At 41.0% G+C, this 27,722-nt stretch overlaps 1 protein-coding gene across 4 annotated transcripts in view; it reads left to right on the top strand.

Annotated features, from left to right (window-relative positions):
- Nucleotides 1–18: 18 nt before the first annotated feature.
- The window catches only part of DST (dystonin), a 289,433-nt gene continuing 261,729 nt past the window's right edge, over nt 19–27,722 (top strand). For 2 of the 4 annotated variants that reach the window (XM_063150658.1, XM_063150659.1), the window contains exons 1-3: nt 19–243; nt 677–738; nt 16,493–16,681. In XM_063150658.1, the coding sequence (XP_063006728.1) occupies nt 63–243; nt 677–738; nt 16,493–16,681 (432 nt within the window). In that variant the 5' untranslated portion in view covers nt 19–62. The remainder of the gene's footprint in view (nt 244–676; nt 739–16,492; nt 16,682–27,722) is intronic. The other 2 variants (XM_063150655.1, XM_063150660.1) reach the window with 1 other exon arrangement.

Genomic DNA, 27,722 nt, shown 5'->3' on the forward strand with positions numbered 1-27,722 from the left:
CCCGGCCCCTCGCCGCTCGCCGCAGACCCGCGCACGCACAGGGGCAGCCGGGCGCTTGAGCCATGATCGCCGCGGCTTTCCTGGTGCTGCTGAGACCCTACAGCATCCAGTGCGCCCTCTTCTTGCTCCTGCTGCTGCTGGGGACCATCGCCACGATTTTATTCTTCTGCTGCTGGCACCGCAGGCTCCAGAAAGGGAGGCATCCCATCAAATCCGTCTTTTCAGGTCGCTCAAGGAGCCGAGGTAAGAGACGCTGCCGCTCCCTGAGGGCGGCGGGGGGTGTCCCCGGCCCATCCCCGGCTTTGTGCCGCCGGAGGGCCGCCGTGGCACGGTTTAGCCGGGCAAAGGCTTTAAAGAAAATTCAAGCCGAGCCCAGTACTGCGGCAGCCTTGTCTCCACCCATCCCTCAGCGAAAGCTCGGCTAGAGGGAGAGAGGTGAGAGGCTGGGAAGCCCCCGTAGCCCTCCCCGGTGTGCCAAAGCGCAGCAGAACTTTATGCCCAACTTCTTCCCGATGAATTAAATATAAATGCCGGGCGGAGCTGCCGGCTGTGCCCCAGGGGCCAGAGCCGTCCCGGACTGTGCGCCGGAGGGCGAGCGGCGGGGTAACCCCGTTAGCCGGGGCGAAATGCCGGGTGCAGCTGGTGGAGCCTGTGTCTCTTTCTGCTTCCCTTCCAGATGCTGTCATGAGAACTCATCACTTTCGCTCTGAGGTAATTTATTTAGCACGCAATTTCAAGGTCAGAAGTTGTTCTCTTTACCCCGAGTACCTATTGTCGTGGTCTTTTGTTAATGAAATCACCTAGCAAACTTTTCATTTTGCATGAAAAACATAATGTCCTCTTTCATCTCTTGATTTGGTTGTTTTCCCCTTCCCAACACAAAATGAGCTCTTCATCCGTGTTACCCTAACCGGCCTGCCCATTCGTGTCATTCCCAAAGGAATTGGTTACTTGGAGGAAAGCTGTGCTCACGGTACGCGCCCAGGAGCAGCCCTGAGCCCGGCTGTGGACTGGCTGTAAATGCGTGCGGAGCGGTGGGGCTGGGGCTGCGGAGCCCCTGACCCTGCTCCTGCCAGGGAGAGCCCAGAAGGATCCAGACTACAATCCTGCTCGGCAGGGACCTCGGTGTGTGACTTTGTATGCAGAGGTCAGGGGAATCAAAACTCCTACGTGCTGGTGCTGAAAGTAAACACAAACCCCAGTCACTTCCTAGGGATTCTGGATGAGGAGCGTAGTTGCTGGGAAAATATGAAAAATAATGTTTGTTTTAGTACCCACTTCGTTTCCACGCTGCCCTGTAGAGCTCCTGTCTAGATATTTCTCTTGCCTGGTTTCCTGCTATTGATTTAAGGCATATCTTCATGCCCTCGCCTATTATTCTGAAAGCCTTGAGAGACAGTTTTGCACCCAAATGATATTTTGTTTTAAATTATTTTCCCTTACCCTGCTGTGGGTGTGAAAATTATCCAATTATGACTAATGTTTTCAAAAGTGTGCATGGGATACATTTTTGCAGCGTGGTTTGTATTGGCAATTAGTTTTAAATTCTCAACTATTTTGAAATTTGTACACACCATCACAAAAAGAGGATGCCATAGGGAGTGTCCTATCTTTAAACCATGAAAAGCCTGAGTTTGTTGTTCACCAGTGCTCCAGTAAAGCGAACAAACAAATGTGTACCTTTGGAAATCAAAATATTTTTTCACTATTTAGTTTATCCAATATGAAATGCTTGGTTTCCATGTAAAATTCACTCAGTCCTGAGCCTAGATGGAGATAAAGTTTAGTGTTTTGAAATATGTACCATCCTGCATGGTGACACTTCAGAGGGAAGTTGGCAGAGTAATTTATTTTTATTGCTTCAGCATGTGGTTATTTGTTTATCACCCAGTCAGAAGCAGATGAATTTCAGATATTTCCTAGAAGCTTCCATTAAGTGAAACATACTAGGGTAACTGTTATATTCTTTCATAATTTTCTGTATTTTGTTTAGATGGAATGCTACAGCTAGTAGTCTAAACTGCTCTTTTAAATAAGTGGTAGAACTGTTTTTCCTTTCATTTTCTGATGAGACTTTTGATAGAGAAACGATGACTCATTTGACATCATTAAATTTTCATTTTCCAATATTTTTTCAAGTAAAATGTTATTTTAATGAATCTAATAGAATTCATTAATGAAAAAACTACAGGCATACTTCCAATAAAAATATTGGAAACATTATCTGAAGCAGAATTTGACATTCTATAGCTATATCATCACAAAACATTACGCATTTCCAACTGCAGTACAATGTTGATGAAAGCAAAGCATGATACATGAAAATATGGGCTTTGTATAATCCCCCCACCCCCAAAATGAATGTAATATCTCAGCTCCAAGTTTGATGGCACAAGGTACCTCTGCTAGCTTCCACCATGCTTAGCTGTTTGTCAGGTGTAGTTATAAATAGTGTTTCTTAATTAGAATGAAAGATAATGAAAAGCAGGCTGATAGTAAATAGCAGTGGGTTGGCATTCATCTCCTGAGAGCTGGGTTCACATCCGACTTCCATCACATGTGAACGTGCAGGTGGTCTAGCAGCAGTGCACAGAGAATTATAATTGCCCTATCTACAGAGCCTTGGCAATTCCTGCGTGATTGACTGCCTGCCAGGAAAGCCTTATATTTGGAAAAATAGATGTGTGCAAATTTATGTTGAGATTCTTTGCCACAGCCACAGCTCTCGTGGTGCCTGCCTTCATTGTCTATATACAGTGAGAACTCTTGAATCCTTTTCTTTTAATACTGAACCACACGATAAAAAACAAGACTGCATACTGTGGGAGGCTAGACACAAAATTTGAAAATGTATTTATGATCTTTTCAGTCCTTCTGTTTTGGATTTTATATGCCACTGGTGAATTGAATCCACAAATAGTCAATTTTTGTGGGCCTTGATTTTTAATGTCTCTGCAAAACATGCCTCATTATTATACATCAAAAGTCTATGCAGATATTACTTATTATAGAATGAACTTAAACACTTGACCCCCTGCCTCAAAAGGAGGTAAATTTGCATGAATTATTATGAATATAAAGTAGGTGAAAGTCTGTCTTTGTTAGAGGTGCTTAAAAACAGAAAACATTAACCAGGAAGATGTGAGAGTTTCTTGAGATAATACGATTATTCTCTCCACCTCCGCACTAACACTTGCTACCATCTGAAGTTTTTCAGGCCTAATTTTTAATATATTTTTTATTTACAGTCCTCAGGTTCATCATGACTGTAACTGCTCTTAAGATTTTTCCATTCCCCAGGTACTACAGAAATTCTATGAAGTCACAAAGGAATCACACCCAGAATAGTTAATGTTCCTAATCTCAGGGAGACCTAGATATGCCACTGCTTTAAAAAGAAAACAAGTAAATTTCCAACAGAAATATTCATTGCTACATGACACATCAGACTTTGATGTAGTTGTTTGCACTACTCTGTCTTTATTTTGAGAATCAGTTGTAGAATGAAATATCTGTGCTAAACCAAATCGACACCAAAATAACAGTATAACTCAGTGAGAGTTTTACCAAAGTAGGGACTATGATTCATTGTTTGACCTTATTATTATTATTATTATTATTATTATTATTATTGTTATTGTTATTGTTATTGTTATTGTTATTGATGTAAAGGCCATAAATGATTCCCTAATTTTATTATTTTTGTGCTTTTTGTAGAAGTTTTTTTCATGAAGCAAAAGAATTTTCTCTGAGTACTTTGTGGGCTTGGGCTGGACTCCTTTCAATGTTTATCATTTTATGCCTTAGGAAGATGTCTGATAGTCTCCTGTACCTTTCAATTGAAAAGCATTGCTTAATGTGCTGGTGTTGCCACTTGTGATTTAAATTTCTTTCTGAATTAGTTTTCCTCATAGTTGAAGCCTCTGGAGTCACTAGATTATGTGAGATTTTTACCTTCAATTAAAAAAGGAAGTAAGTTTCTAGCCCTTAGGCTGGAAGGAATTAATCTGAATGGTATAATTCTTAATGCATTTTGATTTGGTGGTACAAACTGTTGGAAAGGAAGGTTCTCATTCAGGATCTATAAATGGTTGGGTTTTATGAGATTGTGAAGGGATTATTGTGCTAATTGCTAAAGTAGCAGTTTTCAGGTTATTGAGGAAAAATGAATAGGTTTATAAATCTTTTGCCAGAAGTTTTCTCTGAGTTTCAGAGTTTTCCTTTACCTTACCTTTTATGTTAGGAACTGAGGGGATCAGTGTCAGTGGGTAGTCACATGCAACATGGTATGACTTTGTATTTATTTGATTTTGACTCATATATTTTGGGCAAGTTTTCTGTGAATGCTTCCACTGAGACCTACAGGTCCAAAACTACTAGGAAACAAATCAGTACAAGTTTTACAGTCCACTGTAAATTCTGACTTTGCATCACCCAGGTGGGACTAATCACACCAGTAAGATAAATAGGAGTTGACACTTTGTGAAAAGACTCTGTGAGGGCTAGCAGTGTGTGTTAACCATGTCTGTAGCAAAGGAATAACATTTGGTGGTTTAAGTTTTGCAGACCCCACATTTTCATTTTAGTACACTGAACAGTTGCTACAAGGTTGTATATATCCAGTCTATTTCGATATTTTTATTGATGACATGGATGAGGATGTTGAGTCCTTCATCAGTAAATCTGCAGATGACACTAAGCGGGGATTGTGTGCCGATCTGTTTGAAGGTAGGAGGGCTCTGCAGAGAGACCTGGAATGGTTGAATGGATGGGCAGAGTCCAATAGGATGAAGTTTAATCAATCCAAGTGCCAAGTCCTGCATTTTGGCCACAATAACCCCCTGCAGTGTTACAGGTTGGGGATGGTGAGGCTGGAGTGTGCCCAGGTGGGAAGGGACCTGGGGGTGCTGGCACTGGCTGGACACGAGCCAGCAGGGAGCCCTGGTGGCCAAGAAGGCCAAAGGCTCCTGGCCTGTGCCAGGAATGGTGTGGCCAGCAGGAGCAGGGAGCTCATTCTGCCCCTGTGCCCAGCACTGGTGAGGCCACACCCTGAGTGCTGTGTCCAGCTCTGGCCCCTCAGTTTGGGAAGGACGTTGAGACACCTGAGCGTGTCCAGAGGAGGCAACGAGGCTGTGAGGGGCTGGGGACACAAACCCTGTGAGGAGCGACTGAGGGAGCTGGGGGTGTTTAGCCTGGAGAAAAGGAGGCTTAGAGGTGCCCTTATCACTCTCTACAGCCCTGAAAGGGGGCTGTAGTCAGGGGGGGTTGGTCTCTTTCTCCAGGCAGCAACCGTTGACAGAACCAGAGGACACAGTCTTAAGCTGTGCCAAGGGAAATACAGATTTGATATTAGAAAAAAGTTTTTTACAGAAAGAGTGATAAAGTACGGGGATGGTCTGACCAGGGAGGTGGTGGAGTCACCATCCCTGGATGTGTTTAAAAAAAGACTGGATGTGGGACTTGGTGCCATGGTTCAGTTGAGGTGTTAGGGCATGGGTTGGACTCGATGATCTTGAAGGTTTCCTCCAACATTGTGATTCTGTGATTCTGTATTGTTATGACTGGACTGGGAGTGAAATAGTTCGTCCAAAACTGATGATATTTTTTAAGACTAAATGGATTTTCTAAATCATCCATTATGGTACAATGGGTGCAAAACTACAGTACAACAATCTCCAGGAAATGTATATATTACTTTGTCAACACAGATGCCCAGAAAGTTGTTCATAAACTTATCCCTAAGTGTACCTTTGCCATAATCATGCCCTTTCTGAGGCTGATTGTGAGACAGTTGCCTAAAAATATGGTTCTAGTTATCTTACAAAACAATAATGAATAGTCTTTGAATTCAAGAGTTGCACCATAATTCATCCTGAGCATTGCAGTTATTTATAAACTGCTCCAGATATGTACAGCTCCAGTGAAAGGAGAAATCAGCAGACCCTCCAAGCTGAATTTGAGTCTTCTGTTTGATCAGAGGGAGTGCATCCAACAAGCACAACAAATGTGCAGGACTAGCCAGCGAAATACATTCATTCACCTATTGAAAGGATATTTCATTGTCTTTACAGAGTTGAATCAGCCTGAAAATATTTTACCTTTGTGTTTGACATGATTTCCCTCAGGATGTTTAAACTATTTTTCCATTAGCTGTCTAAGAGTTAAGAAACAAGTTCAAAGGAAAATAAATCAGCGAAAAAATAAATTGTTTTCTTAGCTGTATGAGAGCACTTACGTATAGGAATGAATGGAGAGCTATAAATACAGGTTACACTGTATAAAGACAAACCATTCTGTCCATTTTTCATAACATATCAAATAATGTGGCCCAGACAGAGTGTGCCACACTGAGCTGTCACATGGCAAACTAGGTATCACTGAGATTAGGTTCACTATGTGTCATCTGTCCATCACTCTTTGTCAGCTTCAGTCACAGCAGTGCTGCCTTTAGGTAGCCCACGAGCATTGGTCTGTGCTGAGGAGCAGCCTGTTCAGCAGTTGTGTCACCAAATAGATGGCATTTGTCTGGTTGCTGCAGCCAGACTGCTCGAGTGCTGAGCTCAACTAACTCCAGAGGAGTTAACTTGGGTACTTTTAGTCTGTACTACCATGTAGTGTACAATGTATTATGTAATGTATTTATATCACCTTCTGGTCGTCTGCATCTCTGCTCTGGATTCTGATGGTCTGCAGAGCTTTGAAATGCTGAGGGAATCACCTCTGAGCCCCACCAATCACCTAAAAAGTACTGACATTGTGTCATGGTACACATCAGTGGTCTGGCCTGGTGCTGGGACCTGCTTTATAAGTGAACACATCCTCATGGTTCTCTAGCAGGACCAGGAAAACCACTGCATAAAGATAAACTACCTCCTAAAAGTTCTTCTTACTCTTTAGTTTCCCATTAATATACAATTATGCCAACAACCTTATGGCTATCGTGTAAGTATTGAGACATCCATGTTTCTCAGTATGTACTGCTGTCTCTGGAAATGTGGGTTTTAGATGAGCTACAGTTCAGTTGGGCTCTGTGCCATTTGAGTGCACCCTCCCTGTACACACGAGCAGAACCTTGGCATTAAAGGGATGCAGGGGGAGCACAGCTTGTGGCCATCTGCCTGTTCACAAACACTTTGTACATGTGTACAGAACTGGAACTTCTAGCTACTGTCTTTTACCCTAAACAAACCTCAGACTGAAACCATGAATTAGAATAGCTGAGGTCATACTTGCAGTGAGAACATGTATTACCACATCTCCTGCAGAAACTGCTCTTACACAGACAGAAGGGATCATGCAGGGCTCCATAGATCACACACTGCTCAGAAAAGCCTAATCATCTGCACTGATTTCTCAGTTATTGCAGTTAGGTTATAAGGGTGACAGATCAGGTGGTGGATGTTCCTTCAGAAACAGATAAGCTCTTTAGACTGAGGGTAATAAATGTAAGAAAGCATCACATGAACAGGGTAGTACGACCCTTGGGGTTGTGGCTGCTCCAGGGCTGTTAGATGTGTTTTCCTTGGGCATGGAAACCTGACTCACTCTCTTCCATTCCCAGACTGTTTTAAGTAGAGGCACCTTTGATATGCCAGGGAAGAATGTGCAGAGCACAGGGTGAAGTCACCTTGATGTTTTCATGTTGGATCTGATTCAGCTGAGCTGGCTTTTTGGGGCCTGGCCCTGTCAGACACGAGAGGACACCAGCCAGAGCTGCAGCTGCACACCCTGCTCCACGTGCTCTGCAGGACCCCAGAGGGGTCCCAGCTCTGCAGGGTGGGCACGTGGGCCCCTCCAGCCTCCTGGGTTCTGCAGGGTGGGCACGTGGGCTCCTCCTGGGCTCTGCAGGGTGGGCACGTGGGCCCCTCCTGGGCTCTGCAGGGTGGGCACGTGGGCCCCTCCAGCCTCCTGGGCTCTTGCAAGTGGGCACATGGGCTCCTCCAGCCTCCTGGGCTCTGCAGGGTGGGCACATGGGCCCCTCCAGCCTCCTGGGCTCTGCACGGTGGGCACATGGGTTCCTCCAGCCTCCTGGGCTCTTCCAAGTGGGCACATGGGTTCCTCCAGCCTCCTGGGCTCTGCAGGGTGGGCACGTGGCCCCTCCAGCCTCCTGGGACGAGGACTTGGCACTGTGTGGCAGAGATGCTTTAGCGTGTCAGGCTCACAGTGCAGACAGCTGATCTTGGCTCAGTGTTAGCAAAGCTGCCTTGGTTTTGGGCTTGTTCCTTGTGCCTCTGGATCAGCAGCCAGCCTGGGTGCTTGTACCCAAAGTGTCTGAGCCCTTGCTGGGCTGCCTTGTGCCCTACTGCCTTGCATCAAGGAGAGTCAGAGCTTTGCTGCTCCTGACTCATCAGTGGGAATGAAACATGAGCTGTGGCTGAGGTGTGAAAACACCATATCAGCTACAGAAACTAACTGCACTTGATGTTTGGGCAATGACACTTTTCTTGCAAGTTGTGCCAATGTCCTTATCTCCCCTGTCCACTCAGCTGTTTAAACATGGCTCTGCTTCAGGGTGGTGGGGTAGGTAGGAGAGCAGACTGGAAGTGAAACACAGATCCTACAGGCTTAATTGATGATTCTATAAATTGATAGCACAAATTATACTGAAATACATAATCATGTCAGGCCGAGGTATTGTATTTATCCTTCTTCCTTGTTCTAGAAAGAACAAAATGATACAACCAAGTTCTCTTCTGATCTGCCTCCACTACCTTCCTTCATGTGAAGGTAGGAGTTGGAAAGTGAGTTTGTAAAAACAGCATCCCCTTATGCAGCCCAACAAGCTCACTGTAGGCATTTACAGATTATGGTCTGTAGAACTGCTCGGCTGACCTGGTGTTGATGTCTGCTTCAGGATGTGCTGAATGGTTCTTCAAGCCCCACTGAATGTGTCGACTAAATTTTTTATTGGTGATAACAGGAAGCAAAGACTTGTTCAGGTATGTTGTTGGTATCCGAATTTAGTTATCTTAACAGATACCTGAATTCTAGCCTAGTTAGCTTTGTATAATACATTCCTGCAAAGTGTCTCATCAGTTATGCATCTATTTTACAATTTAAAAAGTACAGACACATCTTCACATGCTGTGGTGGGATACATTCTCTTACCAGTTTGTGTTTCAAAGAAGCACACCAGAGAAAAGAGAGTAATCTCTTTGTATTAGGTGTTTGGCAGCACTGCTATGGTTTAGCAATCTCTGTTATTTCTTATTCAGCTTCTTACTGTATTTTTAATATTTAAAGCTAATTTCTTCTGGCAGATCCTTGATATCTACTGGACACTGTCCAAGATGAGGAGACATGAAGAGATGGAAAACAGAGGAAGCAGGGCTGGAAAGGGGACATGCTAGGGGAATGTGCTAGTATATTTTAAATTAAACCTTCCCTTGCAGACCACTGATCAAGCAGTACATTGATTTTTTTTTTTTTTTTTTTTGTTCTTAAATAATTGTTGCCTTCCCTGGGAGGCTTGCAGTGCCCTGAGGTAACAGGGAAGGAGCCGGGACAAGGCATTGCAGAGCTGCTGTGGAGAGCTGCAAGCCTTGTCAGAGAACGACGGGGCTGCCTGGAGAACGGGCCAGCCTCTGTGGCAGACAGCTTTAGACAGGAAAGAGAATTGAAAGGGTACCTCGAGGCATGACTGGGTGTGCCATTTGGCTGCTTGCTTGCAGATGATCAGATTTTCCTAGTGTTACAACTTACCTGTGCTTTGATAGGAACCCTGACCTTATGACAGGGAAAACCAAACGTGTCGTGTAAAGCAGCGGTGTTAATTTAGCCTGGGTTATTGGGCACTGCTTTCTAAACTCACACCTAAACCTGGGGGCTCCTCAATGCCTAAATGCAAGGACTTCTATGTATTTACATGGGGGGGCCTGATTAGGAGCTGGAAAGGAGATTATTGATGTTCTATTTCATAAACTCGACTGGGAAAGTAATCTTGTTCGGGTTATGTAAAAAGCAATTGCTTTAAATGCCTTTGAACACGTGGACTTATCTTGGAATATTGCATGTGCCAAATCACAGTCTTCAATATCTGAGAAATGGTTCCAGCACTGCTTAGAGTTTAGATTTTATAAGATAAGAATAATATCTCCTAAAATAAACATAAGGCATGCAAAGCAGCATCAGTGAAAGCTTGCTAATGAGGGAGTGGAATGAGAAACTGAATGTAAAATCTTATATTTTATGTTTTAAATCCTGATTCTTTATAGGAGTAACCCTTTGTAAGATTAAAAAAATTATCAAGAGAACCACACAAAAAAAAATGGTTGCAGTCTATTTTTTTAGTTCTGATAGAGTCAAAATAGAACAAATACAATTGTATCCTCCTTGGGTGTTAGTGAATACACTCAGTGAGTGTAGGTAATCCTCCTGTGATAGAAAATTTACACGTTACATTACTTAGCAATCTTTATTATAAATATCTTGGAGAACTTAGCTTGAATCTTGGATTTTGGGTGGAACTTGTAGAACTGGCAGTTAACTAAATGTTGTGGGGTTTTCTTTGGTTTTTTGTAAACTGATGATATTTGGGATGGAAATCTCTATGGAAGAGGAAGGAGGGGAATAATGCAATCTTGGCCACTTTTTAATTTAGAACTGTTCTTACAATTCAGATGGATAGATATATGCATATTTATACATATACATATATGTTTTTCTACGTAGCAGAAAGAATCTCAAATTATTCTCCTTCAGTGTGCAGGGGAATTTCATACAATAAAGTTAATTAATTTAAACCTGCCATTTTAGTTGAAGTAGGTTCTCCAACTCTAGGGTTTAATTACATTTCAGCCTGTCTGTAGAACAGCTGAGAATGCCAGCATCTTGAGAAGGGTTTGATGCTACTCATAATAATGTCTGCAGGCCCTAAGATGCTGTGGGTTGTGGAGACATGAAAGCTTCCAAGATTTAGGCAGGTGGTAACTGGCAATTTGAAGGCTATTTCTTCAGGCCATTAGTAGAAATGGTAACAGATGACAATTCTCATGCACATACAACCACTGTCAGAAACCTTAAAAGGTGAAGCTCAGATCTGGATATCCTATCTAACTCCTTTTGGCTTTGATATTTATTAGTGCACCTTCATCTACAGGAATTTCTCAGACATCTGTAAAGGCCTTTGCAAACACACTTGAGTTGTGCTGTCGCTGAACTGTGGCCTAATGCTAGCCAGCACTTTCTCTGTGATTTGCTGAAGTTCTGCCAGGAGGAAAGCTGGCTGCAGTCCAGTGCCCACTGAAGTTAATGCAAAGATTTCTGTTGACTTCAGCTGGACATCAGATAATGCACTTTTATCTCTACTGATATTAATGCTTACTGACTCCAAAAACCCATACTGGCTGCAAAGGTTGGGTCCCAAGATTGGAATTCTGACAACCAATATATTCTACATAAAATACTTAAACACTGGAAAAAATGAAAACTGAATATGGCTTCTTATCAAGCTTAAAAATAGAGATAACATATGATGAAGGCAGTAGGGCTAGTAAAAACTAGAATGGAAAAGAGAAGAATCTGGTGAATTAATACAATTGCACATTGAAAGAATGGAGGAGTCAGAGATTTATATCACTAAAGCAATAATGCACACGTGGGGTAGCACTGATATGTTCATCTGAAGCTAATAAAGTAACAGACAAAGAATTAAAAATAAATACAGAAAAACTAAGACAGTGAAAGAAAAAGGTTCAATACATTATTCAATATGTTCTTATCTGTAAATTTAAATAAAAGCAAAAGCTAGACAAGTTTTAAGGCAATTTAAAATTCCTATTTTTATGAGGAATGGATTAGGAATGAGAAGAAGCAAAAGCACAACAAGCATAGCAGAGTATGATATATTTGGTTATCAAATACAGACCATATTGAAGAAATGGGGCAAATAAATATGATGTTGTTAACAAATGCAAGGTTGAGTACATTACAGAGAAAAGTCTTTAGCCACATTGTAATTTTTAGGTTTATGATCTTCAGAAAGGGCTGTCAGAATGACTTTCAACAGTGAGGACTACTTTCAGATGTGTAGCCTTATTTGAAAGGAGATGAGAAAGGAAATGTTTAAACAGAACAGAAAAACATGTGCTACTGTTATATATATCAGTATTTATAAGAGTACTGAATTATGGGGATCCATCGAGAGTGATAACCGTGAAAGAGGAAACGTGAAACTCTCATAGGAAAAAAAAAAGTGATGGAAGAGACCAGAATAATTTCATGTAGAAGGAGAAAAATGAAACGAATTCTTACAATAAAATATGGCATGATGAATACCAGATTGGAGGCAGACCAAAACCTAGTCACCATGGGTCTGATCCATCCTGTTTAATTTGGATGCTCACAGTATGGATGTGTGTGAGTGGTCAGTCTGGGCTCTGGGTATGGCCAATGGAGAGAAATAAGCGCTGTGAGGGAGTGGTTCCCTCACCTGCTGGCTTTGGTGGCTCAAAGGGTGACCTGGGGAGGGGATGTCTGCTGAATTTTGGTCAGAGAAAACCCACACATGTTTCTGTAGACAAGGAATTAGTCACTGAATCAGAGCTGTGAAGTTAAAACTTGGCTAGATAAGGTATTTTTTACTGAGCACCTTATTGTGAAAGTAATTTTACACAGTGTGCTCTGGCATGCCGTGGCCAGGCTGGCAGCATTCATCATTGGTTTGGGTATAAAGGTAGACAGAATAGGTTCTTTCAACATTATCACACCCCATTCAAGAGGAAAAAACAACCAAACAACAACCACAACAACCCAACCAACCAAACAAAAAAAAAAATCCACAAACCAAAACCTCCAACACTCAGAGATTTAAAAGGATGAATTTCAGCTAAAAAAGTTGATCTTCCCAGCCTGCTTCCTCATACAGAAAAGCTCACTTGAGACCAGGTGAACTAGCCTTTGGCTCTGCAACAGCCTCCAGAGACACCTGTCCATTCCTGTTTGCTGTAGGCTTTGATTAGGAAGATCACTCTTCCTGGATTCCAGCAGACTCTAACTGGAAGGATGCACATTAATGCTTTTGCAGAGAAGATAATTCCAGGTTCAGTTGGCCTTGTGTCTTCCTCTGATATGTCTAAAACTGCTTCTGGTGGTCATATGAATTGTTTCTTTAAGGAAGATTACTTTGGTGTAAATCTTAGTGCAGCTATTTTGGTATTTAGAAGACAGGTTTTCTAAAAATACGTGTTTGGAGTTTTGTTTGGTTTGCCTTGTTGTTCAGAATTTTACAGCACAAAATGAGTCAGGCAGTAGGTTCTGGGAATGAGCAACTCCTTCCCAGCACAAAGAACAAGACAAGGTTTTCATTGCCCAGTGACACAGCATTCACATGATGCTGGAAACTACAAATTGCTTTATGTGTTAGAGCAACCTCGTTGTAATATCCCTGTGATTTTAAAATCTCCAGCTTTTCCTCAGTGATTTGGGCTCAGGTGGTGTACTGTGCTTCCCTGAGCATTTTGTAACACTTTTCTGCTCATCTATGAGCACTGACTTAACATCTAAAATAGTGCTGTCTTTGCCAAACAAATATTTGCGTGATTTCCATGGTTTTTATTTTGATTGCTGTATTAACATGATGTTTATAATTCTGGACTAAACTGAGGGATAAATGACACAAAAAGCTTCTGTTAATTTCACTGTTTAGAAGGAATCACCAGGCACCCTCATTTTGCACTGAGCATAGGAGTAGCAGCTTCCATATGTTACATCACTTTTGCCTCCTGTCTTCATTTTTGATTACCAAATTTTGAAATTTTCTGGATTTGCCTCTTTGCTCTGGCAAAGTCCCATTGCAGGAATGAGTAAGCATTTTGGGATTTGGTCTGAGGACTCTGCCCTTGTAACATTATCTTTGTAGATACAGAATTAATTTTCCACCTGAAATCGTGATCCTCTGCCTTTATCACATTATAATCCTCCTCACAGCAACTATTTGTGATACTGCAGGCAGATTATGACTTCAGGGGAAGAATGAGCCTCAGCAAACAGAAGCAGATGAGCTCTTAAAGAGATAAAGATCCCATTTTCTTGCTTGTAATAAACCACAAAAGTGAAAAAAAATTACAGAAAATATCAAGGCAAAACATTGTCTATAAACAGATTTTTCTGGAAATCACAGGTGACTTTTTCATATTGAAACATAATAATCAACGAACCTAGACATATTTTGAGGTGAAGCCACTTGGTGAGACAGACCCACATACTCAAATCCCTATTTGGCATGTGTTTCTAAGCACTTTTAGAGCTGCTTAGCTTCTATCAAATTCTTCTGTTACATAAACATACTTTCCCGAAGAGTTTTATCCAGCTAATGGGATGGGAGTGTGGCGAGGGAGCAGGGCAGGGTATATCACAAGGCTCTGGCCAGTGGCCCTCACATAAATAAACCACAATGCATTTAACATTTAGAAAATCTATTCTGATTTCAGAACTCGGAATAGATTTGCTGGATGTGTTGGTCTCTTAAGGAATATTTTCACTTGCTATGGAATAATCCCTGATGCACACTAGCATTTTTTTCCTGAAAGGAAATTTCCACGAGCAGTAAGCCCCTCTGTAGCGGGCTCCCTGAGTTGTGCTTTTCCCTCTTATCCCGAATAGTCCCTAGTCCCGCGTTGAACGATACATTGTAAGTACCTGTTAGCTATTTCACAGAGTGGAAAGAAAACAGGGCAACAGGCTTGTTGCAGGAAACAACAAGATTTACATCTCGGAATGTTTGGAGAGCCTCCTCAATCTGCACCTCGCTCCTGGCTGCAGTGGCTCCCGCTGCACTGCTTGCTCTGGTTGGTATGGGCAGGTCCTGCTTCCATTCACACACAGGGTGTCTGTCCTTACCTGAACTCTGAGTGGTTCCATTGCTTCTGTAGAGTAGGAGGGATCATAAAAAGAGACTCAGGAAACGCTGTCTGTACCTTTGCATCATGTGTATTGCACAGCCCTGATGCACCGCAGACACGAACCTCCCAGACTGGCTAAGTAGATTTGGGCTCTATTTCTGTCCCTCCTCCCCAGTGCTCATGTGTAGAAGGTTGTTCCCTGCAAGTTACTTCACCTTCCCACTTCAGCCTTTTTACATCGTCTGTTGCATGCAATGTTACCTATAGCAATTGCTAGCATGTGTATGTAAATGTGTGTTTGTGTCTTTTGGCCATTTAAGGGTATATTTACTTAATGTGGAATGCATTTAAATAATGAAGATGGCTGTTTGTCTGTCCATCTGAGTGTCAAGCCAGACACTGTCTTCCCTTACAGACTCATGAACATTAGTGGAGGAAATCCAGTTTTCACAGAGCCACACTTTTGATTGTTTCAATTTACCAACATAACAGCATTTTAGCACAACTCTTCTGTGCTGATTTCCTAATTAAAATGACAACAAAAAAGGCAAAACAAATCCCAAAACCCAAAAGCTAATGGAAGGGGGGAGCAAAAGAACAGCAGATTTAAATGGAAATGTACTGCTCCCACTAGTTTTCTGCTGGCAGGAATTCAGGATATTTAGATTCACAGCATAGATTTCTGCAGTTTTATCTGAAATCTAACCTCGCAGATGTTGGATTCTAAAATGCTGGCTTTGTTGCATAAGGACTTCAGCAGGTATTCTGCTAGAAGAAAAAAGAAAGTAGAAAATTAGGAATTGTTGCATCTATTCTTGGTTTTGAAAAGAAATATAGTCCTTAAACTGCAGACTGTCATTAAGGGCAGATTTGGCTCACCTATTCTGAAAGCTGATATGACTAAGTGAATGAATATTTACAACCTGGCCAAGTTTAATATCAACCAACATTGTATTCAGTACAAATGGCCCTTGTCAGACTTGTGCATGCTCATGAGGGACTCAGTGAAATGAGAGAATGCTCATTGTAAATGCTCTGCAGGTAGCAATAAAGGGATAGCATTATACATGTTGCCATTAAAGGAATGAAATTCTGTAAGGCCATGAGCCATTCTGGATGATGCTCAGAGGTTTTCCCAGAAAGCCCTAAAAAAGCATTTCTGAAGGGCAGCTTTTCCTGAGTTTATTAATTTGGCCAAATATACCCATATTTCTGAGGTGATATAATTGTTGCCCACCTATCAATTTTTCTTCACTTTCATTCTTAGGAAAAAAGTCCACATTTTCAGCCCATGCTCCCTAAAACCATTTCTCATGAGGCCAAGAATTAACCTGGAAATTTTTAATTATAAATTTTAAATTAGAACTTCTTAGTTATAAATAACTAAAAGTGTGAGCTTACAAGGAAAAGCACCAGGAGTTAGTGCTACTGTCTGTGTCTGTAATATGGATAACTGAGCAACATAAATCAGATGTGCTATTAACAGCACTTGGCAGCATCTCTTTATTGTTACATGCAGTATATATGGGCGTTATATTAATTGAGGTGAGCATGCCTGTACTTTGAGCTGTTAAGATCCAGTGTGATGCTGCAGTTGTGGCACAGCTCCATTTTGGGAGATGCCAAACACGATGATTCCTTTTCTCTTACAGGGCTTTAGATCCAGCCCTCGCCATGCCAGAAGACGAGTAGCGCCTCGCCTGGAGGAAACACAACCCATAGTGGAAGCTCACCACCTCAGTGAGCAGGAAACTTCTGTAAGAAAAAGGAAAATCAAGAAAAGCAGCCGGGTCCAACCAGAATTTTACCATTCTGTTCAAGTCACCCCAACTCGAAAACCTGTAAGTATTCTACCTTTAGGGATAAATAGCACTTACTGTTATAAAAGCACTTATACTTTGAGGAATGTAATATAATTCTAATTTTTGAGCTATTCATATTCTCTTCCTCAATTTAAAAAGCTTTTCAGTGCTCATATTCAGCAGCAAATCCAAATAAAAGTTGATAAGACTGTATTTAATGTTGATGCATAACTCTAAAAAATAATCCTGTTCTGAAGAGGGTTTTTTGAATTTTGATTTTTAAAATTTATTATTTAGACTATAGACTATAATCAAGTTAGAAATTAAATTTTTTATTTTTATAGTGATATTACTTAACAGGTTTTTATAGCAAATATGCATTTTATTTAAATTTCTTACTTAGATTTAACAGAGATCTATGTACTCAACTAAATTTATTTTAAATATCATTACTAGATTCAATTTTGAGATCTCTTCTACTTTATACAGTGTTTACAATCTTTCTGCTCAACAAAACTTAGATCAAATCTCATGATTCTTTGCTCCTCAGCTTGATTTACACGCAGTAATTTCAATACTGATAACCTACTTTTAGTATGGAAATATGACAGTTTGTTGGGACATACAGTTCCTAATGTAAATTTGCATGAAGACCTATTCTGTCCTGCAGGCATAGTGCATTTCTCTTTTTAATGAGCTCATTGCTTTGACACATTTTCTGAAGAGCTTTTCTGTGCCAGTGTTATGAGGCTCGAACAACTTTATAAAGTCAGTATTATTAAAGAGGTAATTATTGAGAATAGCCTAAACCAGATTATCTTGAAGTTGCTGGGACCTACCTGAGCCTTCCTAGACTGGGGTTAACTGAGCACCAAGAATTATCAGTGAGCTCTGAAGATGGTTTGAGGAAGCATTCCTTAGTGGAATTACATTGCCTGAGAGAACAAGCAACTTCTGCAAAGAAAGCCATGGCTGCCAACAGCTGCCAGAATTTTTACCTAGTATCTGAATTTGTTTCTCTGCTTTCACTTCACTAGTCCCCATTTTCCTCTTCTCTCATGCTTCTATTTATGGTTTATTTTACACTGCTCATGTTTTGGTGTTTAATTTGATATGATTGGTTTGTATTCTACTCTTCCTAAAGGATCTGCTCTCGCTTTCTTCTCAACCATTTCACTCCCATCCTGTCTTTCTTTCTAGACTGCTTTGTCTGGCTCTGTTACTCATACTAAGTCTCCAGCCTCCTACCAGGCTCCCTCACTTGATTATTCACATTCAGGGTCCTTTCCCTGCTTTGTTGTCCTTCCTTTACCTCTTCCATCATCAACTCTTATTTCCCATACCAATCTTCTTGGTTTATTTTTTTTTTTTTTAATTCCCTTTTTTCTTTGGTCGTATTTTTTCCATGGTAGGCCCATGCCAAGGGTAAGCCTGCCTGTCACTGCTGAGGCTGTAACCAATTGCCACTGTTTACCAACACTGGAAAAAGAGCATCAGTGCCACTGAATTAAAGAGCTAAAGCTGTAGAAATGGTGTAAGCAGCAAAACAGGTTTGGAAGAATGGATTAGTTATGCTAAGAAAGCCCTACTTTTTCCAAAAGTCAGTAACATGTCAGGGATTTAAGGATCAGAAAAATAAAAAATATAAGAATGGAAAATGTGCAGTGTTACTATGTAACTTCACTTTTGTATCATTTCATGTGTCTGCTGTGTCTGAAGAAGATCTGCCACTGTGTCCTAGGGTGTCCCAGGTTTCACTGAAACAATAATAAATCCCAGATTTAGGGAAAACTTCTCTCAGTGCTGTCACCATTATGTCACTTCCTTGAAATTGCTTTTGCAGTGTGTCTTTTATACAGTTACATAGCTTTTGATAGCTTTTCCTTCTACAGCCTTGATGAGTGCATATTTCTACCAAAAAAAGAATAAATTGTCTTTATTATACTACAATCCAGAAAACATAAGTCACCGATTTAATTTCTCATGGACATTGTAAATTATTTTGGGTGTATTATTAATGCCATGGTGACAGGGTGAGTAAGGTTTATGCCATTGCCATGACAAATCACTGCAGTGTTGTGAAGTTCCAGGCAGTCACCAGGATGCCCATCCTGCAGTTTGTTGCATCTTCATCCCACTTAGTCTCAGTGTCTTGAAGCTGAGAGACTTTTGACCTTCATCTTTGTACGGTTTTACATGATTCAGTGCCAGAAATGCTCTTGTTGATCTGCATAACTTCTTTCCCCTTTTTCCCCCTGACATTCCTAGCTCTGCCCACTTGAGCCACTCTAAATAAATAATATGTTGTCTTGATGTTTACATTATGGCCGTATTCTGCTGAGTCATCACTTGAAAAAAGTCCTGTATGATGTCTGCCAACCAGAAGATATAATTTCTCCTCATGAAACAGTTCTCCTTTTTATTTTTTTTCCCCTCCTAACGCATTTTTGTCCCTTTTTTTCTGACAAGAATGGTATCTCCAAAGTAACTATAAAAGAACCTTAGGGAAAGCTTTGCCTTTGCTCCAGCAAAATTTAAAATCCTGAAATATGTTAGCCTGTTTTGTTGTCATATTAAGATATATGCATAAAGACTTTTCAGATATTTCATTTAAGGCTCTGGTGGATATTTAATTGCTAGGCTTTCTTATTCTTGCTAAGTTTGACTATTTTGTATTTGGTTGGTTTTGTTGTGTCTAAATCTTGTTTTGCAGTTTCCTAGCTGCTGCTATAATTGTCTGAATTTGCTTGTATTATTTTTTACTTCCTGCATAGCAGTCTGAGATCTTTCCAGTATTGTTCCTGATCTTGTCAGAGCTAAATGAGTTGTAATTGTTTGGATGGGAGTAATCCTGCTGAAGACAATAATTACTCCACTTGAATATCTGCATGAGGAGATGTTTGCAGAAATAGAACATTAGTTTTCTCTGAAAATGTAATGGTTTTTTTACACCTTCCTAGTTGTTAATGGGGATATTAAATATATTTTGTGCTAATACTGATCCTTGCCAAACAGTTTAAAAGCCATTTTCATTTTTATTTATCTTATTCTAGTGCAACATGAACCTAGTGCTGAGGCTTCCCCTTGTAGGGCACATTGTTATATCTCATGCCCTCCAGGTCACCCTCTCATTAGTGGCTGTATTATTTGTGCTGACAAATTCTCTATAGGTGACAGCTTTGCTTCAGTTTCTCGTGGAGGAGAGTACACATACCTGCTACTGGTGTGTGCTTTGAATTTTTGAACACAGTGGAGAACTCTTGAGAGCAAACAGAACTGTGTTTTTTAGGCTGGTGTGATTGCATGCAAATCAAGGGAGTGTTTCATATTGCTCCTTTCACAAACTGGGTACCTGATTCTGTTAAATTTTCTGAAAGTGTGGAAGGATGTGCAAACATCTCTCGTTGTGAGCATGCTGCTGCCTAGCAGTACTTCTCCAGGGCAGATTTTAAACTGAGGGTTCTTTTACAAGCCTTTTGAAAATACTGTCTATATTTTAAATAGTGCTTCTGCTCTGAAGCAAAGTATAAAATGCTGCAAGTTATTCATAGGTGGCCTTGAGTTTGTGTAAACAGATGTGGCTCCTGAGCTGTGGGGTCAGTTGGGTGTACAGCTCTGCCAAACAATGTTTGTATGACCATGAACATAATTGAAAAGAGATGATGTCAAAGCAGCATCTTTTGACATCTCCATTGTTAAACGATTTGAAGGGCTCCTAAATGACTCATGCTTATTACCAGGATTATTTACAATCATGACATGTAGTACCAAAATTTGCAGTTTTGTTTGTCATGATCACTCCAAGACATGGTAGATGAGACTGCAGAGACAGGGTGATGAATAAACCCGTTTTCTTCACTTTCAGGTGTGAAAGCCCTCTTTCTACTCAAAAGCCTTGTACTTTACACATCCAAAGATCTGTTTTGCCCCAGAACTGTAGCAACAGCGTGCATTGAGGTGATTACTAGTGAATATTGTTACAAAGAAAAGTACCTCTGAAATAACCTACAAAGAATAAACTGATGACAAACAATAATCTCAGAAGCACTGCTGGTTGTAGATATTCCTCAGGGTCTCCTAATTTACCTGTTTCTAATTACTTAAGGACTGGCCTTTGCTGAAGCAATTTAGCTCCTTAGGAGCGGGTGCAGCATCACTATAAGTCACTACAAGGAAAACAGAGAGAGGTCAGATATCTGGGAGGCCACATGTGAAAAATTCCCAACGTGGACAGCTTCATTTGGCTCCACTGAGACTAATCCCATGGCCAAAGTGAAACTTGCACTATGAATACCCTGATAAAGAAACCATGAAAGCAAAGTTTGATCAATTTTTAATGCATGTAAAACCATAAACTGTCTCATTCATGGTCCTTCCAGCTATCCTGGTTTACTTATATGTTGTATTTAAGCCTTAAAACTTATGGGAAAATCAGTATTAGAGTTATGTCTGAAAAATACTTAGGAGTTTTTTTAAATATCTGATACCAAATAACTTATAGAAGTTCCAGAAGTTTCACATTTCTGACACCTTAAGAATATTTTTTTCATATGGATAAAGTTGTTCTACAGGGCCTTTTAGGAGTTTTTAAAATGTCTCATTAAATAACATTAATTTCATTAATTTCCATTTATTCTTACTCTGATGTTATGTACTAATTTTCCAGTGCCACTATGTCCTTTAGATGCTATTTGAATTGACCTAAAACATGAGATGCAAATATTGGCCATCACTCTGCACAAGACTTGGTTATTTCCAACTATTAGCTATTTAATCTATGGATTGCATTCATATCTTCTTTCTTTTGGAGACATCTGCTCATGCTGGATTGTCTGGATTGTGTCTCTTGTGAATTGCATTTAGAAGCAAACTTGGCAAAACACTACCATGCCATCTTTCACTTTCAGCATTTTTATTAACATTATATCAATGTTCTCAAACGTATGGCAGGGCTGTGAGCTGTCAGATTCTGCACGCACGTGTGCACACACACACACACACACACACACACACATGGCCAGGTCCTCTCTCAGGACAATCTGAGCACAGCCATAAGGAACAAACACAGGCAACATGTGAATCCATATAAAAAGGGAAATAAGAACTGCATTTTTTTTCATTTTAAAGGCAGCTATGGTTTAGGCTGGCGTGCAGCTAAACACGAACAGCACCACAGAGCTGTTCGCTCACTGCCCCCAGTAGGATGGGGAAGAGAATGAGAAAAAGGTAAAACTTGTGGGTAGAGAGAAGGTTTAATCAGACTGACTAGGAAGGGAAAATAATGAGAATTATGAAACAACGTACAAACCAAGTGATGCCCAGTGCAGCTGCTCGGTGCCCAGTGGGCAATGCCCAGGCAGTCCCTGAGCAGGAGGCTGCCACCCTCAGCCAGATCCCCAGTTTTGCTGCCCAGCGTGATGCCACACGGGATGGAACATCCCCTCGGTCAGCTGTCCCAGCTGTGTCCCCTCCCAGCTGCTTGTGCTGGCAGGGCAACGTGAGAAGGTGAAGAGTCATTGATGAAGTGTCAGCCATGCTCAGCAATGACTAAATCATCAGTGTGTTATCAACATTACTCTTGCCTTAAACCCAAAACACGGCTGTACCGGCTACTAGGAATCAAAATAACTCTACCGCAGCTGAAACCAGGACAAAGACTTAAAAGATATTGATGGGGATTTTGATAAGGTCCTGACAGTTTATTAGGCAATGGTTTCATAAACTTTTAAACAAGATTGAAGCATCTGGCCATCTTAAACATTTTTAAAAATATCTCAAGGAACCTATTTTAGGTGCACAGGATCTTTGCAAATATGACTATTAATGCTAAATCCAGTCATGTTTGAAATGAAGAGAAAGCTTTCAGTGGCCATTAGGTTGACTTTGAAGTTTGTTCTTTTTCCAAGAGACTGTTTACATCTCTTTTTTGGACTGCTGTGCTTTATGGCTTTTCTTATAGCAAATAACTCCTCACTGATAAATACTTCATAAACAGTTTTGCCCAAAGAGTTCATTTTCCCGCTGCTCTTCCAGTTTCTGTGGCCTCCTCCCTTGCTGCCTGCTCCCCATTTCCTCTTGGCTGCTTTTCCCTCTCCACCCTGCAGCTCATCCATTGCAATTGCCCATTTCTTCCACTCCTTCTGGCCAGCTCCTGGGCACTTTAGGTTTTTGAAGGGATTTCTTAAAGGTGTATTGCCATGAGTTTCACTAGGCCCTGGAGGTGATTGCATTACTATTTTAGAGCTACTTTTTCCTAAAACACAACAGTGATTTGTTGAGAATTAGATCTGGGATTTAAAATTATTGTTGTCTTTCCAGTGCTTTTTTTCCTATACTGAGGTGCTAGAGCTATTAAACGTAGTACAAAAGAAACAAGTTAATTGCATTAGGACTAATAATTCATAATTCATTAATGGAAAAATGTGTCACACAAGAAATAAGCATAGCAATAACAGTACAAATCTGTATTTAGAACACCTTAACTGATTTCACTGCTAGCTCTTACTTGGAGGGTTAAGGTCATTTCAATAGATTGTCCCCTGTGGTGACAGATCATGCTTGTTTTCAATATATTTACTTAGATTTAAAGTTACATAGTTGAAAATAACATAAAATCTGTTATTTTTCTGTACACCATTGCAAATTATTCTGTAACTGTGGGCAAAGCCCTCTAATATAGCAGGATTTTTCTTGATAGGTGAGCTGATTTCATACCATTTTTATTTTGTCTGAGCCAATTTTCATTCCCAGGGCAAATGCTTATTTAGTGAAAATACGATGAGAGCTTAAACCTGTCTAACTTTCTTCCATCTCAAGTGTTCAAAGAGGGTCAAAGTGCACCCTTCATCCTTGGAGCTGAAGCTCACTTGCTCCTAATTTAGAAGTGAATGAGAGAAAATATTATTCAAATGTTGTATCTAAGAAACAGAGTTGTGAAACTCTGGCTTGAAAAATGTATTTTTTTTTGCCACCACCATTTTGCCTTGATTTATATTAACTGGGATTCTGTGTTCATTGATAAAATTTTACTACATGCATGCAGCATAGCCTCAGTGAGAAATTGAATTTTTAGCTGTTCAGAATTTTTCTTTTATAAATCAGTGTCCTTCTGGGAGAGCTAGTAATAGAAACCTAAGCTGCTAAAATGTGCTAGCAGTCTTAACTGTTAGAAAAAAAATGTTTTATGTATGTGATTATAAATGGTAAATTCTGTACAGTGGCTGAAAGCTGGTTAAAAATGAATCAGCTCTGATCTTGTTGATAGTGTTGTTTGCACAACTTAAAATGACCAGTAATTGTCTCACAGATGCATAGTAATTATAGTCTAAATGCAGATGTTTCCTTTTCCTTTACTGCCACCAGAGTCAGTCTTCAGAGTTGTATTGTGTAACATCCTACTGTGGCACATAAAAGTACATCTTTATATAGCAAGGGACTCCCTTATCCATTTGTATATATATATATAACACTACACATGGGTATGATGCTGAAAGAATAGTTTGGCAGAGGCAAGTGTTCAGGTATTATCAAGCACTGGAATTCAGGTTACACGTGCAGCTGCAATTCAGTGGATTATGCATCTGCGTTGTCGTACAGGCTGTAATGGTGTGGTGGTGTGCTGGTTCTTCACAGGATGTACTCTGCATTCACCACAGGGTGCAAGTGCTCTTAGGATGACTCTTATGTGTAGGAGTTCTACTGCAGAAGTTGTAAAGTGTATGAATGAATAAAACAGGAGATTGCAGGAAGACAGAGGATCTCTTATTTCTTTAAAAAGAGAGAGTGCTGCTTTGGAGATTGAAGGGTGGGCACAGGGACACTGTAAATAAGCTGAACAGCTGGTTTAAAACATTTTTTTATCTTCCATTTTCTAAGTGCCTAAATCAAAGCATGTAGCTGGGTTTATAGAAGTTCTTAAACTGCCATTCACCACTGAACTCTGTGTTCAGTGCTGTAGTCTGCGAATTATTGATATGTAATATTAATGGATCTTAAAAGTCAGATCCCTGGCATCTCAATTTGACCTAGGCAAAAAAAAATTGACCTCTTGGTTGACTTTGCATGGAAGTAGTGATGAGCACAAAACCCCAGCCTATTAAATAATAGTTCCTTCTTCACACTGGTATTTGAATAGCATGAAGTAAGTTAAGTTCTAGGGCTGCCCATTGAAGTGAGAATAACAAACAAAGTACTGAATAACTGTTTGTGGAGTGAATATCACCCATCATTTGCACTAGATAAGAGCAAGACTTTTATTAAGAAAATTACTGAGGATGTAGTCGTACATGATCACATTGTTATGACTGCATTGTAATATACAAATAAACAGGCTGAAGCAAGGCTGCATGGTGAACCTGAAGTCTGGGATTTGGTAACATTTTGTACTTAACTTTGCCGCCCTAAGAAAAGTACTTTAACAGGAATGCTGTGTTGAATTTCCCACTGCTGTTAAAAACAAAGTGGAAAAGCTCAGCTGTGTAGCACATTGGCAGGTTTTGACACTTTGACTTCAATATGGAAAATTCTGTTGGATTTCAGGGAGAGACTGATGGCATTTGTATTCCTCATATGAATCAGTAATGCAGGGGAGGAGGTATTTTTTTTCCAGAGGAACTCTCAGCTATTTGCTAATGGCTGGAGTTGGTGTGAAATTTCCCTTTCCTTCCAGGCTTCTTAGGGCAATGAGCTTGTCTGTGCCCATTCTTCCCAAGCATGGCTGTTTCTGCCATGTCTCCTCCAGCCTGCTCCTGACCTGCCTCTGCTCCTTCCTTGCTGTCCAGTCCTCACTCCTCTGCTGACCTTGGCTCTTCTGCTTTTGCTCTTCAGTTCTTGTGTCAGTCCTTCATGTCACAGCCCTTCCCAGGTTCTCCTGGTCAGTGCTCTCATTGCTCTGAGGCATTTGTTCCAGCTGTCTCTTTGATTTCTGTGCCTCCCTGTGGCCCCTGGTTGCATACTCCATTCCTTGGCTCTAGTCTGTCTTCTCTGAAACCTTCACACACAAGTTCGTACCCTCCTTGTCCATTAAACTGCCTTGTTCAAAGCCTCTTGCAGAGGCAGCTCTGCTTTCATGCCAGCATGTCAGACCCTGAGCTCTCCCCAGTTTGCTTCCCCCAGCACTGATGGTCACCGATCCCCACAGTTCCTTGCAGCTCCATTCCTCCTGTAGTCCTTGTGCACAGAGCCTGCTGCTGCCTTGAATGCTTTCCAGCTGCAGCTCGCAGACTCTGTCAGTCTGTCCCTCAGGCTCTCAGTCCCGGTGTGTTCCTGCAGCCCTTTCCTGCAGAGTGCCGGTTCCGGTGTTTGTCCTCTCCACGTTCCCATCACGGCTTCTTCCTCCCTCCCTCCCTCCCTCCCTCTGCCCGCATGCGGCCCAGCGACTCGCGGAGAGCACAAACCGGGGCTCTCCTGCCTCAGGCCTGCACCTTGCCTTGCTCTCCATGCCTCTCGCCCTCCGCGGCCCAGCGACTTGCGGAGAGCACAAACCGGGGCTCTCCTGCCTCAGGCCTGCACCTGCCTTGCCCTGCTCTCCATGCCTCTCGCCCTCCGCGGCCCAGCGACTCGCGGAGAGCACAAACCGGGGCTCTCCTGCCTCACGCCTGCACCTTGCCCTGCTCTCCACGCCTCTCGCCCACGCTGCCATCAGCCTGAAACCATGGCCAGCAATGATTAAATGCAAAGATTAGTTTTTCCTCTGGATCTCCAAGCTGGAAGGATCCTGGTGGGCTCCTTGGTGGGGATGGTAGGTGTCCCAGCTGTGGAGGTAAGAGCTGTGAGGGTGACATTTGCTCGCTCGTTCTGTGATGGTGGCGCATTGGTGTGGCAAATCTGAAACCCCTGAGAGACTCTGTTTAGGGGGTGCCGGTCTGAAGGGAGTTTTCAGAGATGATACATTGAAGACATTTTAGCTGAGAAATTTGAGCCCTTTTTAAAAAAGTCTGGCAAAATAATATTGGTAGTTACCTGAACACTAGGAATAGTTAAATCAAAACTATCTACCTTTACAAAGAAGAACTGCTAGTAGGTGAGAAGAGATTAAAGGTTCACTCGCTCAGCAAAACCAAGAGAAGGTGAGAGGAGATGGGATGCAGGTTATGAATACATCGGGGAAGCAAAAAGATTATTTAAGGAAATGAACATTGTTGTTGAAAAAATCCCCTAAAAGACCGGGAATAAGGTTGAGGTGGCAACTAGAAGATCACTTGTAATCAAGACAGCAGGAAGTTCTGCAGCAGTTTTCCTGTCAGAGTAGTGAGATCAAACACAAACTTTAAAAGCTTTACTTTATACTCCCTGATGCCAGGGATAGCAGATGATATTTATACCTCAAAGACTTATCACTCTGACAAATGTAGACAGATTTTTAACAAAGATGGCAAAAGACTTATGTCTAGCTTAAAGCATATTCATATTTGAAGTATCCATCCCAAAGCTTACAGTCTTCTCAAAAAAGATCACTGGGATTTTTTTAGTCTTTACAAATAACTACTGGATGTTTTCATAATCTTGCTCTCAGGCTTCTCAGTCAGCTTTGACTAAAAATTTTCAAGAAAATTAAACCTTGGGAAGGAAATATTTTCAAGCAAATTTAAGATAAATAAACTCAAAATGGATTTTATAAGAGAAAATCTTATAATTTAATCATTAAAACCGATGTGTGTAATTATAAGAATATGTATTTTCAAATAATTTAATGTTGATTGATTGCTGGATCGACTCTTTAAGTTTAGTTCTAAAACATGGATGATAGAATAAACCCCGAAAGCTTATTTCCATCTTCTCCTACCTTTAGAAAGAAAGAATGTAAGTTCTCTTTACAGGGCAGGTGGGTGTTGTCTTGATGTTTGAAAAGCCTACCTGTTTGCAAAGACAGTTTAACATAGAGCCAGACCCTGGATGATCAGGATTTTCAGATTTAGTGTATTTGCCTTCCAGCTTCCTGCTTATTGCATTATGACATTAAATACAAACCTAGAAACTCTGTAGTAATTTCCATATTTCCTGATAACATTGGTACTTGGACGTATGGATGTCCTCTTAAGTGAGTGGCACAGAACCAAAGAAAACTATTGATTTTCTACAT

This window comes from Melospiza melodia, chromosome 3 (assembly GCF_035770615.1).
Source record: "Melospiza melodia melodia isolate bMelMel2 chromosome 3, bMelMel2.pri, whole genome shotgun sequence".
NCBI classification, from domain to species: Eukaryota; Metazoa; Chordata; class Aves; order Passeriformes; family Passerellidae; genus Melospiza; species Melospiza melodia.